The sequence below is a fragment of the Salmo salar genome, chromosome ssa12, assembly GCF_905237065.1.
Source record: "Salmo salar chromosome ssa12, Ssal_v3.1, whole genome shotgun sequence".
In the NCBI taxonomy this organism is placed as follows: Eukaryota; Metazoa; Chordata; class Actinopteri; order Salmoniformes; family Salmonidae; genus Salmo; species Salmo salar.
In genome coordinates this window covers 100,605,910-100,625,148 of record NC_059453.1, presented here as the reverse complement: position 1 = coordinate 100,625,148, position 19,239 = coordinate 100,605,910, and the positions used below count along the sequence as shown (strand labels likewise).

The 19,239-nt window shown below is 59.8% G+C and overlaps 1 protein-coding gene across 1 annotated transcript in view; it reads right to left on the bottom strand.

Moving 5' to 3' along the window:
- phf2 (PHD finger protein 2) overlaps positions 1–19,239 on the bottom strand; it is a 208,180-nt gene that overhangs the window by 73,598 nt on the left and 115,343 nt on the right. Inside the window, exons 10-13 of the mRNA XM_045692003.1 lie at positions 7,577–7,668; positions 5,761–5,850; positions 2,429–2,794; positions 1,410–1,520 (exon numbers count right to left, since the gene is read on the bottom strand). Coding sequence (XP_045547959.1) covers positions 1,410–1,520; positions 2,429–2,794; positions 5,761–5,850; positions 7,577–7,668 — 659 coding nt within the window. The remainder of the gene's footprint in view (positions 1–1,409; positions 1,521–2,428; positions 2,795–5,760; positions 5,851–7,576; positions 7,669–19,239) is intronic.

The window sequence follows — 19,239 nt, the reverse complement described above, 5'->3', positions numbered from 1 at the left end:
GTTCTGTACCTAACTGAAACTGTTCTGTACCTAACTGAAACTGTTCTGTACCTAACTGAAACTGTTCTGTACCTAACTGAAACTGTTCTGTACCTAACTGTAACTGTTCTGTACCTAACTGAAACTGTTCTGTACCTAACTGTAACTGTTCTGTACCTAACTGAAACTGTTCTGTACCTAACTGAAACTGTTCTGTACCTTACCTAACTGTAACTGTTCTGTACCTAACTGAAACTGTTCTGTACCTTACCTAACTGAAACTGTTCTGTACCTTACCTAACTGAAACTGTTCTGTACCTAACTGAAACTGTTCTGTACCTAACTGAAACTGTTCTGTACCTAACTGAAACTGTTCTGTACCTAACTGAAACTGTTCTGTACCTAACTGAAACTGTTCTGTACCTAACTGAAACTGTTCTGTACCTAACTGAAACTGTTCTGTACCTAACTGAAACTGTTCTGTACCTAACTGAAACTGTTCTGTACCTAACTGTAACTGTTCTGTACCTAACTGAAACTGTTCTGTACCTAACTGTAACTGTTCTGTACCTAACTGAAACTGTTCTGTACCTAACTGAAACTGTTCTGTACCTTACCTAACTGAAACTGTTCTGTACCTAACTGAAACTGTTCTGTACCTAACTGTAACTGTTCTGTACCTAACTGAAACTGTTCTGTACCTAACTGAAACTGTTCTGTACCTAACTGAAACTGTTCTGTACCTAACTGAAACTGTTCTGTACCTAACTGAAACTGTTCTGTACCTAACTGAAACTGTTCTGTACCTAACTGAAACTGTTCTGTACCTAACTGAAACTGTTCTGTACCTAACTGAAACTGTTCTGTACCTAACTGAAACTGTTCTGTACCTAACTGAAACTGTTCTGTACCTAACTGAAACTGTTCTGTACCTAACTGAAACTGTTCTGTACCTTACCTAACTGAAACTGTTCTGTACCTAACTGAAACTGTTCTGTACCTAACTGAAACTGTTCTGTACCTAACTGAAACTGTTCTGTACCTAACTGTAACTGTTCTGTACCTTACCTAACTGAAACTGTTCTGTACCTAACTGAAACTGTTCTGTACCTAACTGTAACTGTTCTGTACCTAACTGAAACTGTTCTGTACCTAACTGAAACTGTTCTGTACCTAACTGAAACTGTTCTGTACCTAACTGAAACTGTTCTGTACCTAACTGTAACTGTTCTGTACCTAACTGAAACTGTTCTGTACCTAACTGAAACTGTTCTGTACCTAACTGAAACTGTTCTGTACCTAACTGAAACTGTTCTGTACCTAACTGAAACTGTTCTGTACCTAACTGAAACTGTTCTGTACCTAACTGTAACTGTTCTGTACCTAACTGTAACTGTTCTGTACCTAACTGAAACTGTTCTGTACCTTACCTTATATTTCCACTTGGCTTCCGCCTGTTTCTTGTTCTGTTCTCGGATCTCAGTCTTCTCCAAATCGTTGTGCTTACAGGTCTCCGACATGCTCAGGATGTTGTTAGCCGCCTGGGAGAGCAGGGAGCATCAGTTGGAGAAAAGCCTGCCTTACAAGAGGAGGGTTGACCAGCCCTGATGTAGAGATGTCGAGCACGACTGGTCCAGTCATGTTATACATGGTAAAGGTTGCCTTGCCCCTGTTGGGCTGGTCCATCTTGACCAACACGTAAATATGGTTAAAGGGACATTTCTAAAATGTTCAACTTCATCTTCTCCAGCACCACCCCAACATCAACACACAGTATCGGCCTCAAGGTTTACAGCACAACTACTCATTCAGGGTTTCTTTATTCTTACTAGTTTCTACATTGTAGAATGCAAAGCTTTCCTCAATGCAAAGGGTGGCTATTTGAAGAATCTAAAATCTAAAATACATTTCGATTCGTTTAACACTTTTTTTCTCTCCATAGTTTTGATGTCTTCACTATTATTCTACAATGTAGAAAAATAGTAAAAAATAAAGAAAAACCCTTGAATGAGTAGATATTCTCAAACTTTTGACCAGTAGTGTATGTGAAAATGTTTTATAGTAAAAAAGATAGAGGAAGATAAGTGTTTAAATGACATCATCTGACAAATACTAAACAATTACTAGACAAGTACAAGACAATTACTAGACAATTACTAGACAATTACTAGACAAGTACAAGACAATTACTAGACAAGTACAAGACAATTACTAGACAAGTACAAGACAATTACTAGACAATTTCTAGACAATTTCTAGACAATTTCTAGACAATTCCTAGACAATTTGGAGACATTTATCTTCCTTTTACTTGAAAACATAGAATCACACTATTATCACATATGTTGATATTGGAGTGGTGCTGGAGATGATGAAGTTGAAAAATGTTTAAGTTTCCCATTAAACAGGGTATTAGAAGTGAATAAGTTATGGTTGTTACTGCTCTCACCTTGCCCCCCATCTTGCCCTTCTTGGGCTGGTCCATCTTGCTGAGGATGTCCTTGGCGTGAGACTCCAGAGCTGCCAGGCTGGAGGGCTTCGACGGAGGAGGAAGAGGGACCTCCTTCTCTTTCTGTCCTTTCTTGTTCCCTCCCTCCTTCAGTTTGGGGACCTTGGGAGGTTTGGGGGCCTTGGGCATCTTGGGCGGCTTGGGCGGCTTGGAGGCCTTCTTCCTGGCTGGTTTTTCCCGGAGGGGAGGGGAGGGAGAGGGGACGCTGGAGGGGGAAGTAGGGTCCTCAGGCTCTGACGGGGCAGTAGGGGGTTCCTCCACTGGAGCCTTGCTGCTCGAATCACTCTTAATGGCTTTAGCCGCGTTCTGGACGACAACAACACAATGACATGGTCATTTATCCAAAGATACTCGCTTTACTAATGTCACTCTGAACCACGACGACAGTCTGAGCTGTCACTCTGAGCTGTCACTCAACCACGACGACAGTCTGAGCTGTCACTCTGAACCACGACGACAGTCTGAGCTGTCAGTCTGAGCTGTCACTCTGAGCTGTCACTCTGAGCTGTCACTCTGAGCTGTCACTCTGAACCACGACGACAGTCTGAGCTGTCACTCTGAACCACGACGACAGTCTGAGCTGTCACTCTGAACCACGACGACAGTCTGAGCTGTGAGTTCATAGGACAGTTAGTAACCCAGTTCACTACAACACCCATGATGCAGTTCAGATACAGTTGAAGTCGGAAGTTTAAATACACCTTAGCCAAATACATTTAAACTCAGTTTTTCACAATTCCTGACATTTAATCCTAGTAAAAATTCCCTGTCTTAGATCAGTTAGGATCATCACTTTATTTGAAGAATGTGAAATGTCAGAATAATAGTAGAGAGAGTGTCACGCCCAGACCTGAGAGAGCCGTTTCTCTCTGTTTGGTTAGGTCAGGGTGTGACACGGGGTGGGCATTCTATGTGTTATATTTCTATGTTGTTTTTTTCCCTTTGATTGGCCGAGTATGGTTCCTAATCAGAGGCAGCTGTCTGTCGTTGTCTCTGATTGGGAACCATACTTAGGCAGCCCTTTTTCCCCAGTGTCAGTTGTGGGATGTTGTTTTTGTACAGCTCAGTAAAGCCTGCAGAACGCGACATACGTTTTTCCTTGGTTTGTTACTTTGTTTGAGTGTTCTGAGTTACAATAAATATAAATATGAGCACTTTCCACGCTGCACCTTGGTCTACTCCTTTTGACGATCGTCACAGGGTCAGAAGTTTACATACACTCAATTAGCATTTGGTAGCATTGCCTTTAAATTGTTTAACTTGGGTCAAACATTTCGGGTAGCCTTCCACAAGCTTCCCACAATAAGTTGGGTGAATTTTGGCCAATTCCTCCTGACAGAGCTGGTGTAACTGAGTCAGGTTTGTAGGCCTCCTTGCTCGCACACACTTTTTCAGTTTTGCCCACAAATATTCTATCTGATTGAGGTCAGAGCTTTGTGACAGCCACTCCAATACCTTGACTTTCTTGTCACAACTTTGGAAGTATGCTTAGGGTCATTGTCTATTTGGAAGACCCATTTGCGACCAAGCTTTAACTTCCTGACTGATGTCTTGGATGTTGCTTCAATATATCCACATAATTTTCCATCCTCATGATGCCATCTATTTTGTGAAGTGCACCAGTCCCTCCTGCGGCATGCACCCCCACAACATGATGCTGCCACCACCATGCTTCACGGTTGGGATGGTGTTCTTCAGCTTGCAAACATCTCCCTTTTTCCTCCAAACATAACGATGGTCATTATGGCCAAACAGTTCTATTTTTGTTTCATCAGACCAGAGAACATTTCTCCAAAAAGTATGATCTTCGTCCCCATGTGCAGCTGCAAACCATAGTCTGGCTTTTTTGGCTTCTTCCTTGCTGAGCGGCCTTTCAGGTTATGTCGATATAGGACTTGTTTAACTGTGGGTATAGATAATTTTGTACCCGTTTCCTCCAGCATCTTCACAAGGTCCTTTGCTGTTGTTCTGGGATTGATTTGCACGTTTCGCACCGAAGTACGTTCTGTGGCAAACCTCTTCAAAGTTAGGAGCGTTTGTCACAAATTAAGTGGGAAACTGTCACCAAAGTCAGCCCAGAATGAAAGTTATTTCAAACATGACAGTACCTGTGTGTTTGTTTCGCTGTCCTGGTCCACCCAGGCCACAGGTAAGGTCAAGGATAGCAGGGTTCGGTACACAAATCTGGTTCTCGGTAGGTCCAGGTCTAAACGCCAACAGATAAGTCCAAAACAGTCCAGCTCGTACACGGTAAATCCAGCCAATGTAGATTGTCTCTTTCTCTATGGTTCATAGATCCTTCCAGCCCTCTCTCTCTTCCTGGTTTTCTTGACCTTTTATCTGTGGGTCGGCTCCACCTTCTGAGGGTTCCCCTTGCTTCTGGCAATTGTAGTTTTGGCAGTCGGCCATTTTGTGATCTGTAGTTCTGATCGGGGTGTCCATTTTAGTGATCCGGCAGAGCCCGTTTATTAGTTCTGCCCTCACATATCTGCCATTTATCACTCGACCCCCTTCTTTGCCACAGTTCATCTCTAGGAGACAGAACGCGTCTCCTTCCTGAGCGGTATGATGGCTGCGTGGTCCCATGGTGTTTATACTTGCGTTCTATTGTTTGTACAGATGAATGTGGTACCTTCAGGCGTTTGGAAATTGCTCCCAAGGATGAACCAGACTTGTGGAGGTCTACAATTTCTTTTCTGAGGTCTTGGCTGATTTCTTTTCATTTGTCCATGATGTCAAGCAAAGAGGTACTGAGTTTGAAGGTAGGCCTTGAAATACATCCACAGGTACACCTCCAATTGACTCAAATTATGTCAATTAGCCTATCAGAAGTTTCTAAAGCCATGACATCATTTCCTGGAATTTTCCAAGCTGTTTAAAGGCACAGTCAACCTAGTGTATGTAAACTTCTGACCCACTGGAATTGTGATACAGTGAATTATAAGTGAAATAATCTGTCTGTAAACAATTGTTGGAAGAATAACTTGTGTCATGCACGAAGTAGATGTCCTAACCGACTTGCCAAAACTATAGTTTGTTAACAAGAAATTTGTGGAGTGATTGAAAAACGAGTTTTAATGACTCCAACCTAAATGTATGTAAACTTCCAACTTGAACTGTATAGGTTATGTCTGTACTGTTAATGTCAGGTATGCTCTATGTATCGCTCCAACAACAACAGGCCACTGGAAACCTGGCCAGTAGAATACATCAGTACAGTACAGAGCAGGCAAGGACAGGGCATGGTAGCGTTGAGCAGGGGAGAGTCGTACCTCTGAGATCCTGATCTCCTTGGCCAGGTCCTTGATGAGCTGAGTGGGCTTCATGTTCTCTGGAAGCTCATCTTCATGTTCTAACAGAGCCTGGAGGAGAGACCGGGTACATGAAACACAGTCAGGAGGAGAGACCGGGTACATGAAACACAGTCAGGAGGAGAGACCGGGTACATGAAACACAGTCAGAACCTGGAGGAGAGACCGGGTACATGAAACACAGTCAGAACCTGGAGGAGAGACCGGGTACATGAAACACAGTCAACAGAACCTGGAGGAGAGACCGGGTACATGAAACACAGTCAGGAGGAGAGACCGGGTACATGAAACACAGTCAGAACCTGGAGGAGAGACCGGGTACATGAAACACAGTCAGAACCTGGAGGAGAGACCGGGTACATGAAACACAGTCAGGAGGAGAGACCGGGTACATGAAACACAGTCAGAACCTGGAGGAGAGACCGGGTACATGAAACACAGTCAACAGAGCCTGGTGGAGAGACCGGGTACATGAAACACAGTCAACAGAGCCTGGTGGAGAGACCGGGTACATGAAACACAGTCAGGAGGAGAGACCGGGTACATGAAACACAGTCAGAACCTGGAGGAGAGACCGGGTACATGAAACACAGTCAGAACCTGGAGGAGAGACCGGGTACATGAAACACAGTCAACAGAACCTGGAGGAGAGACCGGGTACATGAAACACAGTCAGGAGGAGAGACCGGGTACATGAAACACAGTCAGGAGGACCGGGTACATGAAACACAGTCAACAGAGCCTGGAGGAGAGACCGGGTACATGAAACACAGTCAACAGAGCCTGGAGGAGAGACCGGGTACATGAAACACAGTCAGGAGGAGAGACCGGGTACATGAAACACAGACAACAGAGCCTGGAGGAGAGACCGGGTACATGAAACACAGTCAGGAGGAGAGACCGGGTACATGAAACACAGTCAACAGAGCCTGGAGGAGAGACCGGGTACATGAAACACAGTCAGGAGGAGAGACCGGGTACATGAAACACAGTCAACAGAGCCTGGAGGAGAGACCGGGTACATGAAACACAGTCAGGAGGAGAGACCGGGTACATGAAACACAGTCAACAGAGCCTGGAGGAGAGACCGGGTACATGAAACACAGTCAGAACCTGGAGGAGAGACCGGGTACATGAAACACAGTCAGGAGGAGAGACCGGGTACATGAAACACAGTCAACAGAGCCTGGAGGAGAGACCGGGTACATGAAACACAGTCAGGAGGAGAGACCGGGTACATGAAACACAGTCAGAACCTGGAGGAGAGACCGGGTACATGAAACACAGTCAGAACCTGGAGGAGAGACCGGGTACATGAAACACAGTCAGGAGGAGAGACCGGGTACATGAAACACAGTCAGAACCTGGAGGAGAGACCGGGTACATGAAACACAGTCAACAGAGCCTGGAGGAGAGACCGGGTACATGAAACACAGTCAACAGAACCTGGAGGAGAGACCGGGTACATGAAACACAGTCAGGAGGAGAGACCGGGTACATGAAACACAGTCAACAGAGCCTGGAGGAGAGACCGGGTACATGAAACACAGTCAGAACCTGGAGGAGAGACCGGGTACATGAAACACAGTCAGGAGGAGAGACCGGGTACATGAAACACAGTCAACAGAACGATAGGTAGCTGTAGTAGCAGCTGATATTGGTAGACAGGACATCGAGACGCTTACTCTCTAAAGACTGTGGAAAGAAAGAAAGAAGGACAACAGGACATATTGTCCATTATAAAGGTGGAAGTGATGGGTGAGGTAACAAAAGTGACCTGTTTTTTGGTCCAAGCTCTAAAAGCTCCGTTGATGATCTTAGCTCCGTGGACCAGGTAGGCAGCTGGTTGCTTGTTGGACTTGTGTAAACCTGCAACAAGACAGAATACTGTTAGACAGCAGGTCATTTAACCTCAAAGGGACAAACTGTTCAAATAAAGGTTAAATGAATTGGATTCTGTTCATTCACTGTGAGAACATTGAGTTGAAGACTCGTTTTTCATAAAAGCCTCTTTCTACTGTAAGAGAAAGCCTCCCTCTAGTCTAACTGTTGTCAGTAAACTAATTAACCAATCAAAGCATCACGTTTCAGAGCCCGGTCACCATACATTTCATACACAGACAGCAGGGAAATATACATCTACATTTTAGTCATTTAGCAGACGCTCTTATCCAGAGCGACTTACAGTAGTGAATATATACATTTCATTTCATTTCATGCATTTTTTATACTGGCCCCCCGTGGGAATCAAACCCACAACCCTGGCGTTGCACACAGCATGCTCTACCAACTGAGCCACAGGGAAGATATAAATCTCTGTTGAAACTGAATTCACTCTGGTTTAATAACAGAAAACATCTGATTAGACCAGTAAACTCCTGGAAGATGTTACTGCAAGCTGAAGGCCGTTTAAATCAGACACATGCCTCCCTCCCTCCCAGCCTGCCTGTCTCCCTCCCTCCCAGCCTGCCTGTCTCCCTCCCAGCCTGTCTGCCTCCCTCCCTCCCAGCCTGCCTGTCTCCCTCCCTCCCTCCCAGCCTGCCTGTCTCCCTCCCTCCCAGCCTGCCTGTCTCCCTCCCTCCCAGCCTGCCTGTCCCCCTCCCACCCAGCCTGCCTGCCTCCCTCCCTCCCAGCCTGCCTGTCTCCCTCCCAGCCTGTCTGCCTCCCTCCCTCCCAGCCTGCCTGTCTCCCTCCCTCCCTCCCAGCCTGCCTGTCTCCCTCCCTCCCAGCCTGCCTGTCTCCCTCCCTCCCAGCCTGCCTGCCTCCCTCCCTCCCAGCCTGCCTGCCTCCCTCCCTCCCTCCCTCCCTCCCAGCCTGCCTGCCTCCCTCCCTCCTCCCAGCCTGCCTGCCTCCCTCCCAGCCTGCCTGCCTCCCTCCCTCCCAGCCTGCCTGCCTCCCTCCCTCCCAGCCTGCCTGCCTCCCTCCCTCCCAGCCTGCCTGCCTCCCTCCCTCCCAGCCTGCCTGCCTCCCTCCCTCCCAGCCTGCCTGCCTCCCTCCCTCCCAGCCTGCCTGTCTCCCTCCTTCCCTCCCAGCCTGCCTGTCTCCCTCCCTCCCTCCCTCCCAGCCTGCCTCCCTCCCTCCCAGCCTGCCTGCCTGTCTCCCTCCCTCCCAGCCTGCCTCCCTCCCTCCCTCCCTCCCTCCCAGCCTGCCTGTCTCCCTCCCTCCCAGCCTGCCTCCCTCCCTCCCAGCCTGTCTCCCTCCCTCCCTCCCAGCCTGTCTCCCTCCCTCCCAGCCTGCCTGTCTCCCTCCCTCCCTCCCAGCCTGCCTGTCTCCCTCCCTACCTGCCTGTCTCCCTCCCAGCCAGCCTGCCTGTCTCCCTCCCTCCCAGCCTGCCTGTCTCCCTCCCTCCCAGCCTGCCTGCCTGTCTCCCTCCCTCCCAGCCTGCCTCCCTCCCTCCCTCCCTCCCAGCCTGCCTGTCTCCCTCCCTCCCAGCCTGCCTCCCTCCCTCCCAGCCTGTCTCCCTCCCTCCCTCCCAGCCTGTCTCCCTCCCTCCCAGCCTGCCTGTCTCCCTCCCTACCTGCCTGTCTCCCTCCCAGCCAGCCTGCCTGTCTCCCTCCCTCCCAGCCTGCCTGCCTCCCTCCCTCCCTCCCAGCCTGTCTCCCTCCCTCCCTCCCAGCCTGTCTCCCTCCCTCCCTCCCAGCCTGTCTCCCTCCCTCCCAGCCTGCCTGTCTCCCTCCCTCCAAGCCTGCCTGTCTCCCTCCCTCCCAGCCTGCCTGTCTCCCTCCCTCCCAGCCTGCCTGTCTCCCTCCCTCCCCTCCCAGCCTGCCTGCCTCCCTCCCTCCCTCCCAGCCTGCCTGTCTCACTCCCTCCCAGCCTGCCTGTCTCCCTCCCTCCCTCCCTCCCAGCCTGTCTCCCTCCCTCCCTCCCAGCCTGTCTCCCTCCCTCCCAGCCTGCCTGTCTCCCTCCCTCCCAGCCTGCCTGTCTCCCTCCCTCCCAGCCTGCCTGCCTCCCTCCCTCCCTCCCTCCCTCCCAGCCAGTCTGCCTGTCTCCCTCCCTCCCTCCCTCCCAGCCTGCCTGTCTCCCTCCCTCCCTCCCAGCCTGTCTCCCTCCCTCCCTCCCTCCCTCCCTCCCTCCCAGCCTGTCTCCCTCCCTCCCAGCCTGCCTGCCTCCCTCCCTCCCTCCCAGCCTGCCTGTCTCCCTCCCTCCCAGCCAGCCTGCCTGTCTCCCTCCCTCCCAGCCTGCCTGTCTCCCTCCCTCCCTCCCAGCCTGTCTCCCTCCCTCCCTCCCCTCCCAGCCGGTCTCCCTCCCTCCCTCCCAGCCTGTCTCCCTCCCTCCCTCCCTCCCAGCCTGCCTGCCTGCCTCCCTCCCTCCCAGCCTGCCTGCCTCCCTCCCTCCCAGCCTGCCTGTCTCCCTCCCTCCCTCCCAGCCTGCCTGTTTCCCTCCCTCCCAGCCTGTCTCCCTCCCTCCCTCCCAGCCTGCCTGTTTCCCTCCCTCCCAGCCTGCCTGTCTCCCTCCCTCCCTCCCAGCCTGTCTCCCTCCCTCCCTCCCAGCCTGTCTCCCTCCCTCCCAGCCTGCCTGCCTCCCTCCCTCCCTCCCAGCCTGCCTGTCTCCCTCCCTCCCTCCCAGCCTGTCTCCCTCCCTCCCTCCCAGCCTGTCTCCCTCCCTCCCAGCCTGCCTGTCTCCCTCCCTCCCAGCCTGCCTGTCTCCCTCCCTCCCTCCCAGCCTGTCTCCCTCCCTCCCTCCCAGCCTGTCTCCCTCCCTCCCAGCCTGCCTGCCTCCCTCCCTCCCTCCCAGCCTGCCTGTCTCCCTCCCTCCCAGCCAGCCTGCCTGTCTCCCTCCCTCCCAGCCTGCCTGTCTCCCCCCAGCCAGCCTGCCTGCCTCCCTCCCTCCCAGCCTGCCTGTCTCCCCCCAGCCAGCCTGCCTGCCTCCCTCCCTCCCAGCCTGCCTGTCTCCCTCCCTCCCTCCCAGCCTGCCTGTCTCCCTCCCTCCCCTCCCAGCCTGCCTGTCTCCCTCCCTCCCAGCCTGCCTGTCTCCCTCCCTCCCAGCCTGCGTCCCTCCCTCCCAGCCTGCCTGTCTGTCTCCCTCCCTCCCTCCCAGCCTGCCTGTCTCCCTCCCTCCCTCCCAGCCTGCCTGTCTCCCTCCCTCACTCCCTCCCTCCCAGCCTGCCTGTCTCCCTCCCTCCCAGCCAGCCTGTCTCCCTCCCTCCCAGCCAGCCTGCCTGTCTCCCTCCCTCCCAGCCTGCCTCCCTCCCTCCCAGCCTGTCTCCCTCCCTCCCTCCCAGCCTGTCTCCCTCCCTCCCAGCCTGCCTGTCTCCCTCCCTCCCTCCCAGCCTGCCTGTCTCCCTCCCTACCTGCCTGTCTCCCTCCCAGCCAGCCTGCCTGTCTCCCTCCCTCCCTACCTGCCTGTCTCCCTCCCAGCCAGCCTGCCTGTCTCCCTCCCTCCCAGCCTGCCTGTCTCCCTCCCTCCCAGCCTGTCTCCCTCCCTCCCTCCTCCCAGCCTGTCTCCCTCCCTCCCTCCCAGCCTGTCTCCCTCCCTCCCTCCCAGCCTGTCTCCCTCCCTCCCAGCCTGCCTGTCTCCCTCCCTCCCAGCCTGCCTGTCTCCCTCCCTCCCAGCCTGCCTCCCTCCCTCCCTCCCTCCCAGCCTGCCTGTCTGTCTCCCTCCCTCCCTCCCAGCCTGCCTGTCTCCCTCCCTCCCTCCCAGCCTGCCTGTCTCCCTCCCTCACTCCCTCCCTCCCAGCCTGCCTGTCTCCCTCCCTCCCAGCCAGCCTGTCTCCCTCCCTCCCAGCCAGCCTGCCTGTCTCCCTCCCTCCCAGCCTGCCTCCCTCCCTCCCAGCCTGTCTCCCTCCCTCCCCTCCCAGCCTGTCTCCCTCCCTCCCTCCCAGCCTGTCTCCCTCCCTCCCTCCCAGCCTGCCTGTCTCCCTCCCTCCCTCCCAGCCTGTCTCCCTCCCTCCCTCCCCTCCCAGCCTGTCTCCCTCCCTCCCAGCCTGCCTGCCTCCCTCCCTCCCTCCCAGCCTGCCTGTCTCCCTCCCTCCCAGCCAGCCTGCCTGTCTCCCTCCCTCCCAGCCTGCCTGTCTCCCCCCCAGCCAGCCTGCCTGCCTCCCTCCCTCCCTCCCAGCCTGCCTGTCTCCCCCCCAGCCAGCCTGCCTGCCTGCCTCCCTCCCTCCCAGCCTGCCTGTCTCCCTCCCTCCCTCCCAGCCTGCCTGTCTCCCTCGCTCCCAGCCTGCCTGTCTCCCTCCCTCCCAGCCTGCCTCCCTCCCTCCCTCCCAGCCTGCCTGTCTGTCTCCCTCCCTCCTTCCCTCCCAGCCTGCCTGTCTCCCTCCCTCCCTCCCAGCCTGCCTGTCTCCCTCCCTCACTCCCTCCCTCCCAGCCAGCCTGTCTCCCTCCCTCCCAGCCAGCCTGCCTGTCTCCCTCCCTCCCAGCCTGCCTGTCTCCCTCCCTCCCTCACAGCCTGCCTGTCTCCATCCCTCCCAGCCTGCCTGTCTCACTCCCTCCCAGCCTGCCTGCCTCCCTCCCTCTCAGCCTGCCTGTCTCCTCCCAGCCTGCCTGCCTCCCTCCCTCCCAGCCTGCCTGTCTCCCTCCCTCCCAGCCTGCCTGTCTCCTTCCCAGCCAGCCTGCCTGCCTCCCTCCCTCCCAGCCTGCCTGTCTCCCTCCCTCCCTCCCAGCCTGCCTGTCTCCCTCCCAGCCTGCCTGTTTCCCTCCCAGCCAGCCTGCCTGTCTCCCTCCCTCCCTCCCAGCCTGCCTGCCTCCCTCCCTCCCTCCCAGCCTGCCTGCCTGTCTCCCTCCCAGCCTGCCTGTCTCCCTCCCAGCCTGTCTCCCTCCCTCCCTCCCAGCCTGCCTGTCTCCCTCCCTCCCAGCCTGCCTCCTCCCTCCCTCCCTCCCAGCCTGCCTCCCTCCCTCCCTCCCTCCCAGCCTGCCTGTCTCCCTCCCTCCCAGCCAGCCTGTCTCCCTCCCTCCCAGCCTGCCTGCCTGCCTCCCTCCCTCCCTCCCAGCCTGCCTCCCTCCCTCCCTCCCAGCCTGCCTGTCTCCCTCCCTCCCAGCCTGCCTGTCTCCCTCCCTCCCTCCCAGCCTGCCTGTCTCCCTCCCTCCCAGCCTGCCTCCCTCCCTCCCTCCCTCCCAGCCTGCCTGTCTCCCTCCGTCCCAGCCAGACTGTCTCCCTCCCTCCCAGCCAGACTGTCTCCCTCCCTCCCAGCCTGCCTGTCTCCCTCCCTCCAAGCCTGCCTGCCTCCCTCCCTCCCAGCCTGCCTGCCTGCCTGTCTCCCTCCCTCCCAGCCTGCCTGCCTGTCTCCCTCCCTCCCTCCCAGCCTGTCTCCCTCCCTCCCAGCCTGCCTGTCTCCCTCCCTCCCTCCCAGCCTGTCTCCCTCCCTCCCAGCCTGCCTGTCTCCCTCCCTCCAAGCCTGCCTGCCTCCCTCCCTCCCAGCCTGCCTGCCTGTCTCCCTCCCTCCCAGCCTGCCTGTCTCCCTCCCTCCCTCCCAGCCTGTCTCCCTCCCTCCCAGCCTGCCTGTCTCCCTCCCTCCCAGCCTGCCTGACTTCCTCCCTTCATCCCAGCCTGTCTCCCTCCCAGCCAGCCTGCCTGTCTCCCTCCCTCCCAGCCTGCCTGTCTCCCTCCCTCCCTCCCTCCCAGCCTGTCTCCCTCCCAGCCAGCCTGCCTGTCTCCCTCCCTCCCTCCCAGCCTGCCTGTCTCCCTCCCTCCCAGCCTGTCTCCCTCCCTCCCAGCCTGTCTCCCTCCCTCCCTCCAAGCCTGTCTCCCTCCCTCCCAGCCTGCCTGCCTCCCTCCCTCCCAGCCTGCCTGTCTCCCTCCCTCCCAGCCTGCCTGTCTCCCTCCCAGCCAGCCTGCCTGTCTCCCTCCCTCCCAGCCTGCCTGTCTCCCTCCCTCCCAGCCTGCCTGTCTCCCTCCCAGCCAGCCTGCCTGCCTCCCTCCCTCGCTCCCTCCCAGCCTGCCTGTCTCCCTCCCTCCCTCCCAGCCTGCCTGTCTCCCTCCCAGCCAGCCTGCCTCCCTCACTCCCTCCCAGCCTGCCTGTCTCCCTCCCTCCCAGCCTGCCTGCCTGTCTCCTCCCAGCCTGCCTGTCTCCCTCCCTCCCTCCCAGCCTGCCTGTCTCCCTCCCTCCCTCCCTCCCTCCCAGCCTGCCTGTCTCCCTCACTCCCTCCCAGCCTGCCTGTCTCCCTCCCTCCCAGCCAGCCTGTCTCCCTCCCTCCCAGCCAGCCTGCCTGTCTCCCTCCCTCCCTCCCAGCCTGCCTGCCTCCCTCCCTCCCTCCCTCCCAGCCTGCCTGCCTGTCTCCCTCCCTCCCAACCTGCCTGTCTCCCTCCCTCCCTCCCAGCCTGCCTGTCTCCCTCCCTCCCTCCCAGCCTGCCTGTCTCCCTCCCTCCCAGCCAGCCTGTCTCCCTCCCTCCCAGCCAGCCTGTCTCCCTCCCTCCCTCCCAGCCTGCCTGTCTCCCTCCCTCCCTCACAGCCTGCCTGTCTCCATCCCTCCCAGCCTGCCTGCCTCCCTCCCTCCCCTCACAGCCAGCCTGTCTCCCTCCCTCCCTCCCAGCCTGCCTGCCTCCCTCCCCTCTCAGCCAGCCTGTCTCCCTCCCTCCCTCCCAGCCTGCCTGTCTCCCTCCCTCCCTCACAGCCAGCCTGTCTCCCTCCCTCCCCTCACAGCCAGCCTGTCTCCCTCCCTCCCAGCCTGCCTGCCTCCCTCCCTCTCAGCCTGCCTGTCTCCCTCCCAGCCTGCCTGCCTCCCTCCCTCACAGCCTGCCTGTCTCCCTCCCTCCCAGCCTGCCTGTCTCCCTCCCTCCCTCCCAGCCTGCCTGTCTCCCTCCCTCCCAGCCTGCCTGTCTCCCTCCCTCCCAGCCTGCCTGTCTCCTTCCCAGCCAGCCTGCCTGCCTCCATCCCTCCCAGCCTGCCTGTCTCCCTCCCTCCCTCCCAGCCTGCCTGTCTCCCTCCCAGCCTGCCTGTTTCCCTCCCAGCCAGCCTGCCTGTCTCCCTCCCTCCCAGCCTGCCTGTCTCCCTCCCTCCCAGCCTGCCTGCCTCCCTCCCTCCCTCCCAGCCTGCCTGCCTGTCTCCCTCCCAGCCTGCCTGTCTCCCTCCCTCCCTCCCAGCCTGTCTCCCTCCCTCCCTCCCAGCCTGCCTGTCTCCCTCCCTCCCAGCCTGCCTCCCTCCCTCCCTCCCAGCCTGCCTCCCTCCCTCCCTCCCAGCCAGCCTGCCTGTCTCCCTCCCTCCCCTCCCAGCCTGCCTCCCTCCCTCCCTCCCAGCCTGCCTGTCTCCCTCCCTCCCAGCCAGCCTGTCTCCCTCCCTCCCAGCCAGCCTGCCTGTCTCCCTCCCTCCCAGCCAGCCTGCCTGTCTCCCTCCCTCCCAGCCTGCCTGCCTGCCTCCCTCCCTCCCTCCCAGCCTGCCTCCCTCCCTCCCTCCCAGCCTGCCTGTCTCCCTCCCCTCCCAGCCTGCATGTCTCCCTCCCTCCCTCCCTCCCAGCCTGCCTGTCTCCCTCCCTCCCAGCCTGCCTCCCTCCCTCCCTCCCAGCCTGCCTCCCTCCCTCCCAGCCAGACTGTCTCCCTCCCTCCAAGCCTGCCTGCCTCCCTCCCTCCAAGCCTGCCTGCCTCCCTCCCTCCCAGCCTGCCTGCCTGTCTCCCTCCCTCCCAGCCTGCCTGTCTCCCTCCCTCCCTCCCAGCCTGCCTCCCTCCCTCCCTCCCAGCCTGCCTGCCTGTCTCCCTCCCTCCCAGCCTGCATGTCTCCCTCCCTCCCTCCCAGCCTGCCTGTCTCCCTCCCTCCCTCCCAGCCTGCCTCCCTCCCTCCCTCCCTCCCAGCCTGCCTCCCTCCCTCCCAGCCTGCCTGTCTCCCTCCCTCCCAGCCAGACTGTCTCCCTCCCTCCCAGCCTGCCTGTCTCCCTCCCTCCAAGCCTGCCTGCCTCCCTCCCTCCCAGCCTGCCTGCCTGTCTCCCTCCCTCCCAGCCTGCCTGTCTCCCTCCCTCCCTCCCTCCCAGCCTGTCTCCCCTCGCTCCCAGCCTGCCTGTCTCCCTCCCTCCCAGCCTGCCTGTCTCCCTCCCTCCCAGCCTGCCTGACTTCCTCCCTTCATCCCAGCCTGTCTCCCTCCCAGCCAGCCTGCCTGTCTCCCTCCCTCCCAGCCTGCCTGTCTCCCTCCCTCCCTCCCTCCCAGCCTGTCTCCCTCCCAGCCAGCCTGCCTGTCTCCCTCCCTCCCAGCCTGCCTGTCTCCCTCCCTCCCTCCCAGCCTGCCTGTCTCCCTCCCTCCCAGCCTGTCTCCCTCCCTCCCTCCCAGCCTGTCTCCCTCCCTCCCTCCCTCCAAGCCTGTCTCCCTCCCTCCCAGCCTGCCTGCCTCCCTCCCTCCCAGCCTGCCTGTCTCCCTCCCAGCCAGCCTGCCTGTCTCCCTCCCTCCCAGCCTGCCTGTCTCCCTCCCCTCCCAGCCTGCCTGTCTCCCTCCCAGCCAGCCTGCCTGCCTCCCTCCCTCGCTCCCAGCCTGCCTGTCTCCCTCCCTCCCAGCCTGCCTGTCTCCCTCCCTCCCAGCCTGCCTGTCTCCCTCCCTCCCAGCCTGCCTGTCTCCCTCCCTCCCAGCCTGCCTGTCTCCCTCCCTCCATCCCAGCCTGCCTGTCTCCCTCCCTCCATCCCAGCCTGCCTGTTTCCCTCCCTCCCAGCCTGCCTGCCTGTCTCCCTCCCTCCCAGCCTGCCTGCCTGTCTCCCTCCCTCCCAGCCTGCCTGCCTGTCTCCCTCCCTCCCAGCCTGCCTGCCTGTCTCCTCCCCTCCCTCCCTCCCAGCCTGCCTGTCTCCCTCCCTCCCTCCCAGCCTGCCTGTCTCCCTCCCTCCCAGCCAGCGTGTCTCCCTCCCTCCCAGCCAGCCTGCCTGTCTCCCTCCCTCCCTCCCAGCCTGCCTGCCTCCCTCCCTCCCTCCCCAGCCTGCCTGCCTGTCTCCCTCCCTCCCAGCCTGCCTGTCTCCCTCCCTCCCAGCCTGCCTGTCTCCCTCCCTCCCTCCCCAGCCGGCCTGTCTCCCTCCCTCCCTCCCAGCCTGCCTCCCTCCCTCCCTCCCAGCCTGCCTGTCTCCCTCCCTCCCTCCCTCCCAGCCTGCCTCCCTCCCTCCCTCCCAGCCTGCCTGTCTCCCTCCCTCCCAGCCAGCGTGTCTCCCTCCCTCCCAGCCAGCCTGCCTGTCTCCCTCCCTCCCTCCCAGCCTGCCTGCCTCCCTCCCTCCCTCCCAGCCTGCCTGTCTCCCTCCCTCCCAGCCAGCCTGCCTGTCTCCCTCCCTCCCTCCCAGCCTGCCTGCCTCCCTCCCTCCCTCCCTCCCAGCCTGCCTGCCTGTCTCCCTCCCTCCCAGCCTGCCTGTCTCCCTCCCTCCCTCCCAGCCTGCCTGTCTCCCTCCCTCCCTCCCAGCCTGCCTCCCTCCCTCCCTCCCAGCCTGCCTGTCTCCCTCCCTCCCTCCCAGCCTGCCAGACTCCCTCCCTCCCTCCCAGCCTGTCTCCCTCCCTCCCTGCCTCCCAGCCTGTCTCCCTCCCTCCCTCCCAGCCTGTCTCCCTCCCTCCCAGTCTGCCTGTCTCCCTCCCTCCAAGCCTGCCTGTCTCCCTCCCTCCCAGCCTGCCTGTCTCCCTCCCTCCCAGCCTGCCTGTCTCCCTCCCTCCCTCCCAGCATGCCTGTCTCCCTCCCTCCCTCCCAGCCAGCCTGTCTCCCTCCCTCCTCACAGCCTGCCTGTCTCCCTCCCTCCCAGCCAGCCTGTCTCCCTCCCTCCCAGCCAGCCTGTCTCCCTCCCTCCCAGCCAGCCTGTCTCCCTCCGTCCCAGCCAGCCTGTCTCCCTCCCTCCCAGCCAGCCTGCCTGTCTCCCTCCCAGCCTGCCTGTCTCCCTCCCAGCCTGCCTGTCTCCCTCCCAGCCTGCCTGTCTCCCTCCCAGCCTGCCTGTCTCCCTCCCAGCCTGCCTGTCTCCCTCCCTCCCAGCCTGCCTGTCTCTCTCCCTCCCTCCCAGCCTGCCTCCCTCCCTCCCTCCCAGCCTGCCTGTCTCCCTCCCAGCCAGCCTGCCTGTCTCCCTCCCAGCCTGCCTGTCTCCCTCCCAGCCTGCCTGTCTCCCTCCCAGCCTGCCTGTCTCCCTCCCTCCCAGCCAGCCTGTCTCCCTCCCTCCCTCCCAGCCAGCCTGTCTCCCTCCCTCCCTCCCAGCCAGCCTGTCTCCCTCCCTCCCTCCCAGCCTGCCTGTCTCCCTCCCAGCCAGCCTGCCTGTCTCCCTCCCTCCCAGCCTGCCTGTCTCCCTCCCTCCCAGCCTGCCTGTCTCCCTCCCTCCCAGCCTGCCTGTCTCCCTCCCTCCCAGCCTGCCTGTCTCCCTCCCAGCCAGCCTGCCTGTCTCCCTCCCTCCCTCCCAGCCTGCCTGTCTCCCTCCCAGCCTGCCTCCCTCCCTCCCTCCCAGCCTGCCTGTCTCCCTCCCAGCCTGCCTGCCTGTCTCCCTCCCAGCCTGCCTGTCTCCCTCCCTCCCAGCCAGCCTGACTCCCTCCCTCCCAGCCTGCCTGTCTCCCTCCATCCCAGCCAGCCTGCCTGTCTCCCTCCCTCCCAGCCAGCCTGCCTGTCTCCCTCCCCTCCCAGCCTGCCTGTCTCCCTCCCTCCCAGCCTGCCTGTCTCCCTCCCTCCCAGCCTGCCTGTCTCCCTCCCTCCATCCCAGCCTGCCTGTCTCCCTCCCAGCCTGCCTGTCTCCCTCCCAGCCAGCCTGCCTGTCTCCCTCCCTCCCAGCCTGCCTGTCTCCCTCCCTCCCTCCCAGCCTGCCTGTCTCCCTCCCTCCCTCCCAGCCTGCCTCCCTCCCTCCCAGCCTGCCTGCCTGTCTCCCTCCCTCCCAGCCTGCCTGTCTCCCTCCCTCCCAGCCTGCCTGTCTCCCTCCCTCCCAGCCAGCCTGCCTGTCTCCCTCCCTCCCAGCCTGCCTGTCTCCCTCCCTCCCAGCCTGCCGGTCACCCTCCCTCCCAGCCAGCCAGCCTGTCTCCCTCCCTCCCTCCCAGCCTGCCTGTCTCCCTCCCTCCCTCTTAGCCTGCCTGTCTCCCTCCCTCCCAGCCTGCCTGTCTCCCTCCCAGCCAGGCTGCCTGTCTCCCTCCCAGCCAGCCTGCCTGTCTCCCTCCCAGCCAGCCTGCCTGTCTCCCTCCCTCCCAGCCTGTCTCCCTCCCAGCCAGCCTGCCTGTCTCCCTCCCAGCCAGCCTGCCTGTCTCCCTCCCAGCCAGCCTGTCTCCCTCCCAGCCAGCCTGTCTCCCTCCCAGCCTGCCAGCCTGTCTCCCTCCCTCCCTCCCTCCCAGCCTGTCTCCCTCCCAGCCAGCCTGCCTGTCTCCCTCCCAGCCAGCCTGCCTGTCTCCCTCCCAGCCTGCCAGCCTGTCTCCCTCCCAGCCTGCCAGCCTGTCTCCCTCCCAGCCTGCCAGCCAGGTCTCCCTCCCTCCCAGCCTGCCTGTTTCCCTCCCTCCCTCCCAGCCTGTCTCCCTCCCAGCCAGCCTGCCTGTCTCCCTCCCAGCCAGCCTGCCTGTCTCCCTCCCTCCCAGCCTGTCTCCCTCCCAGCCAGCCTGCCTGTCTCCCT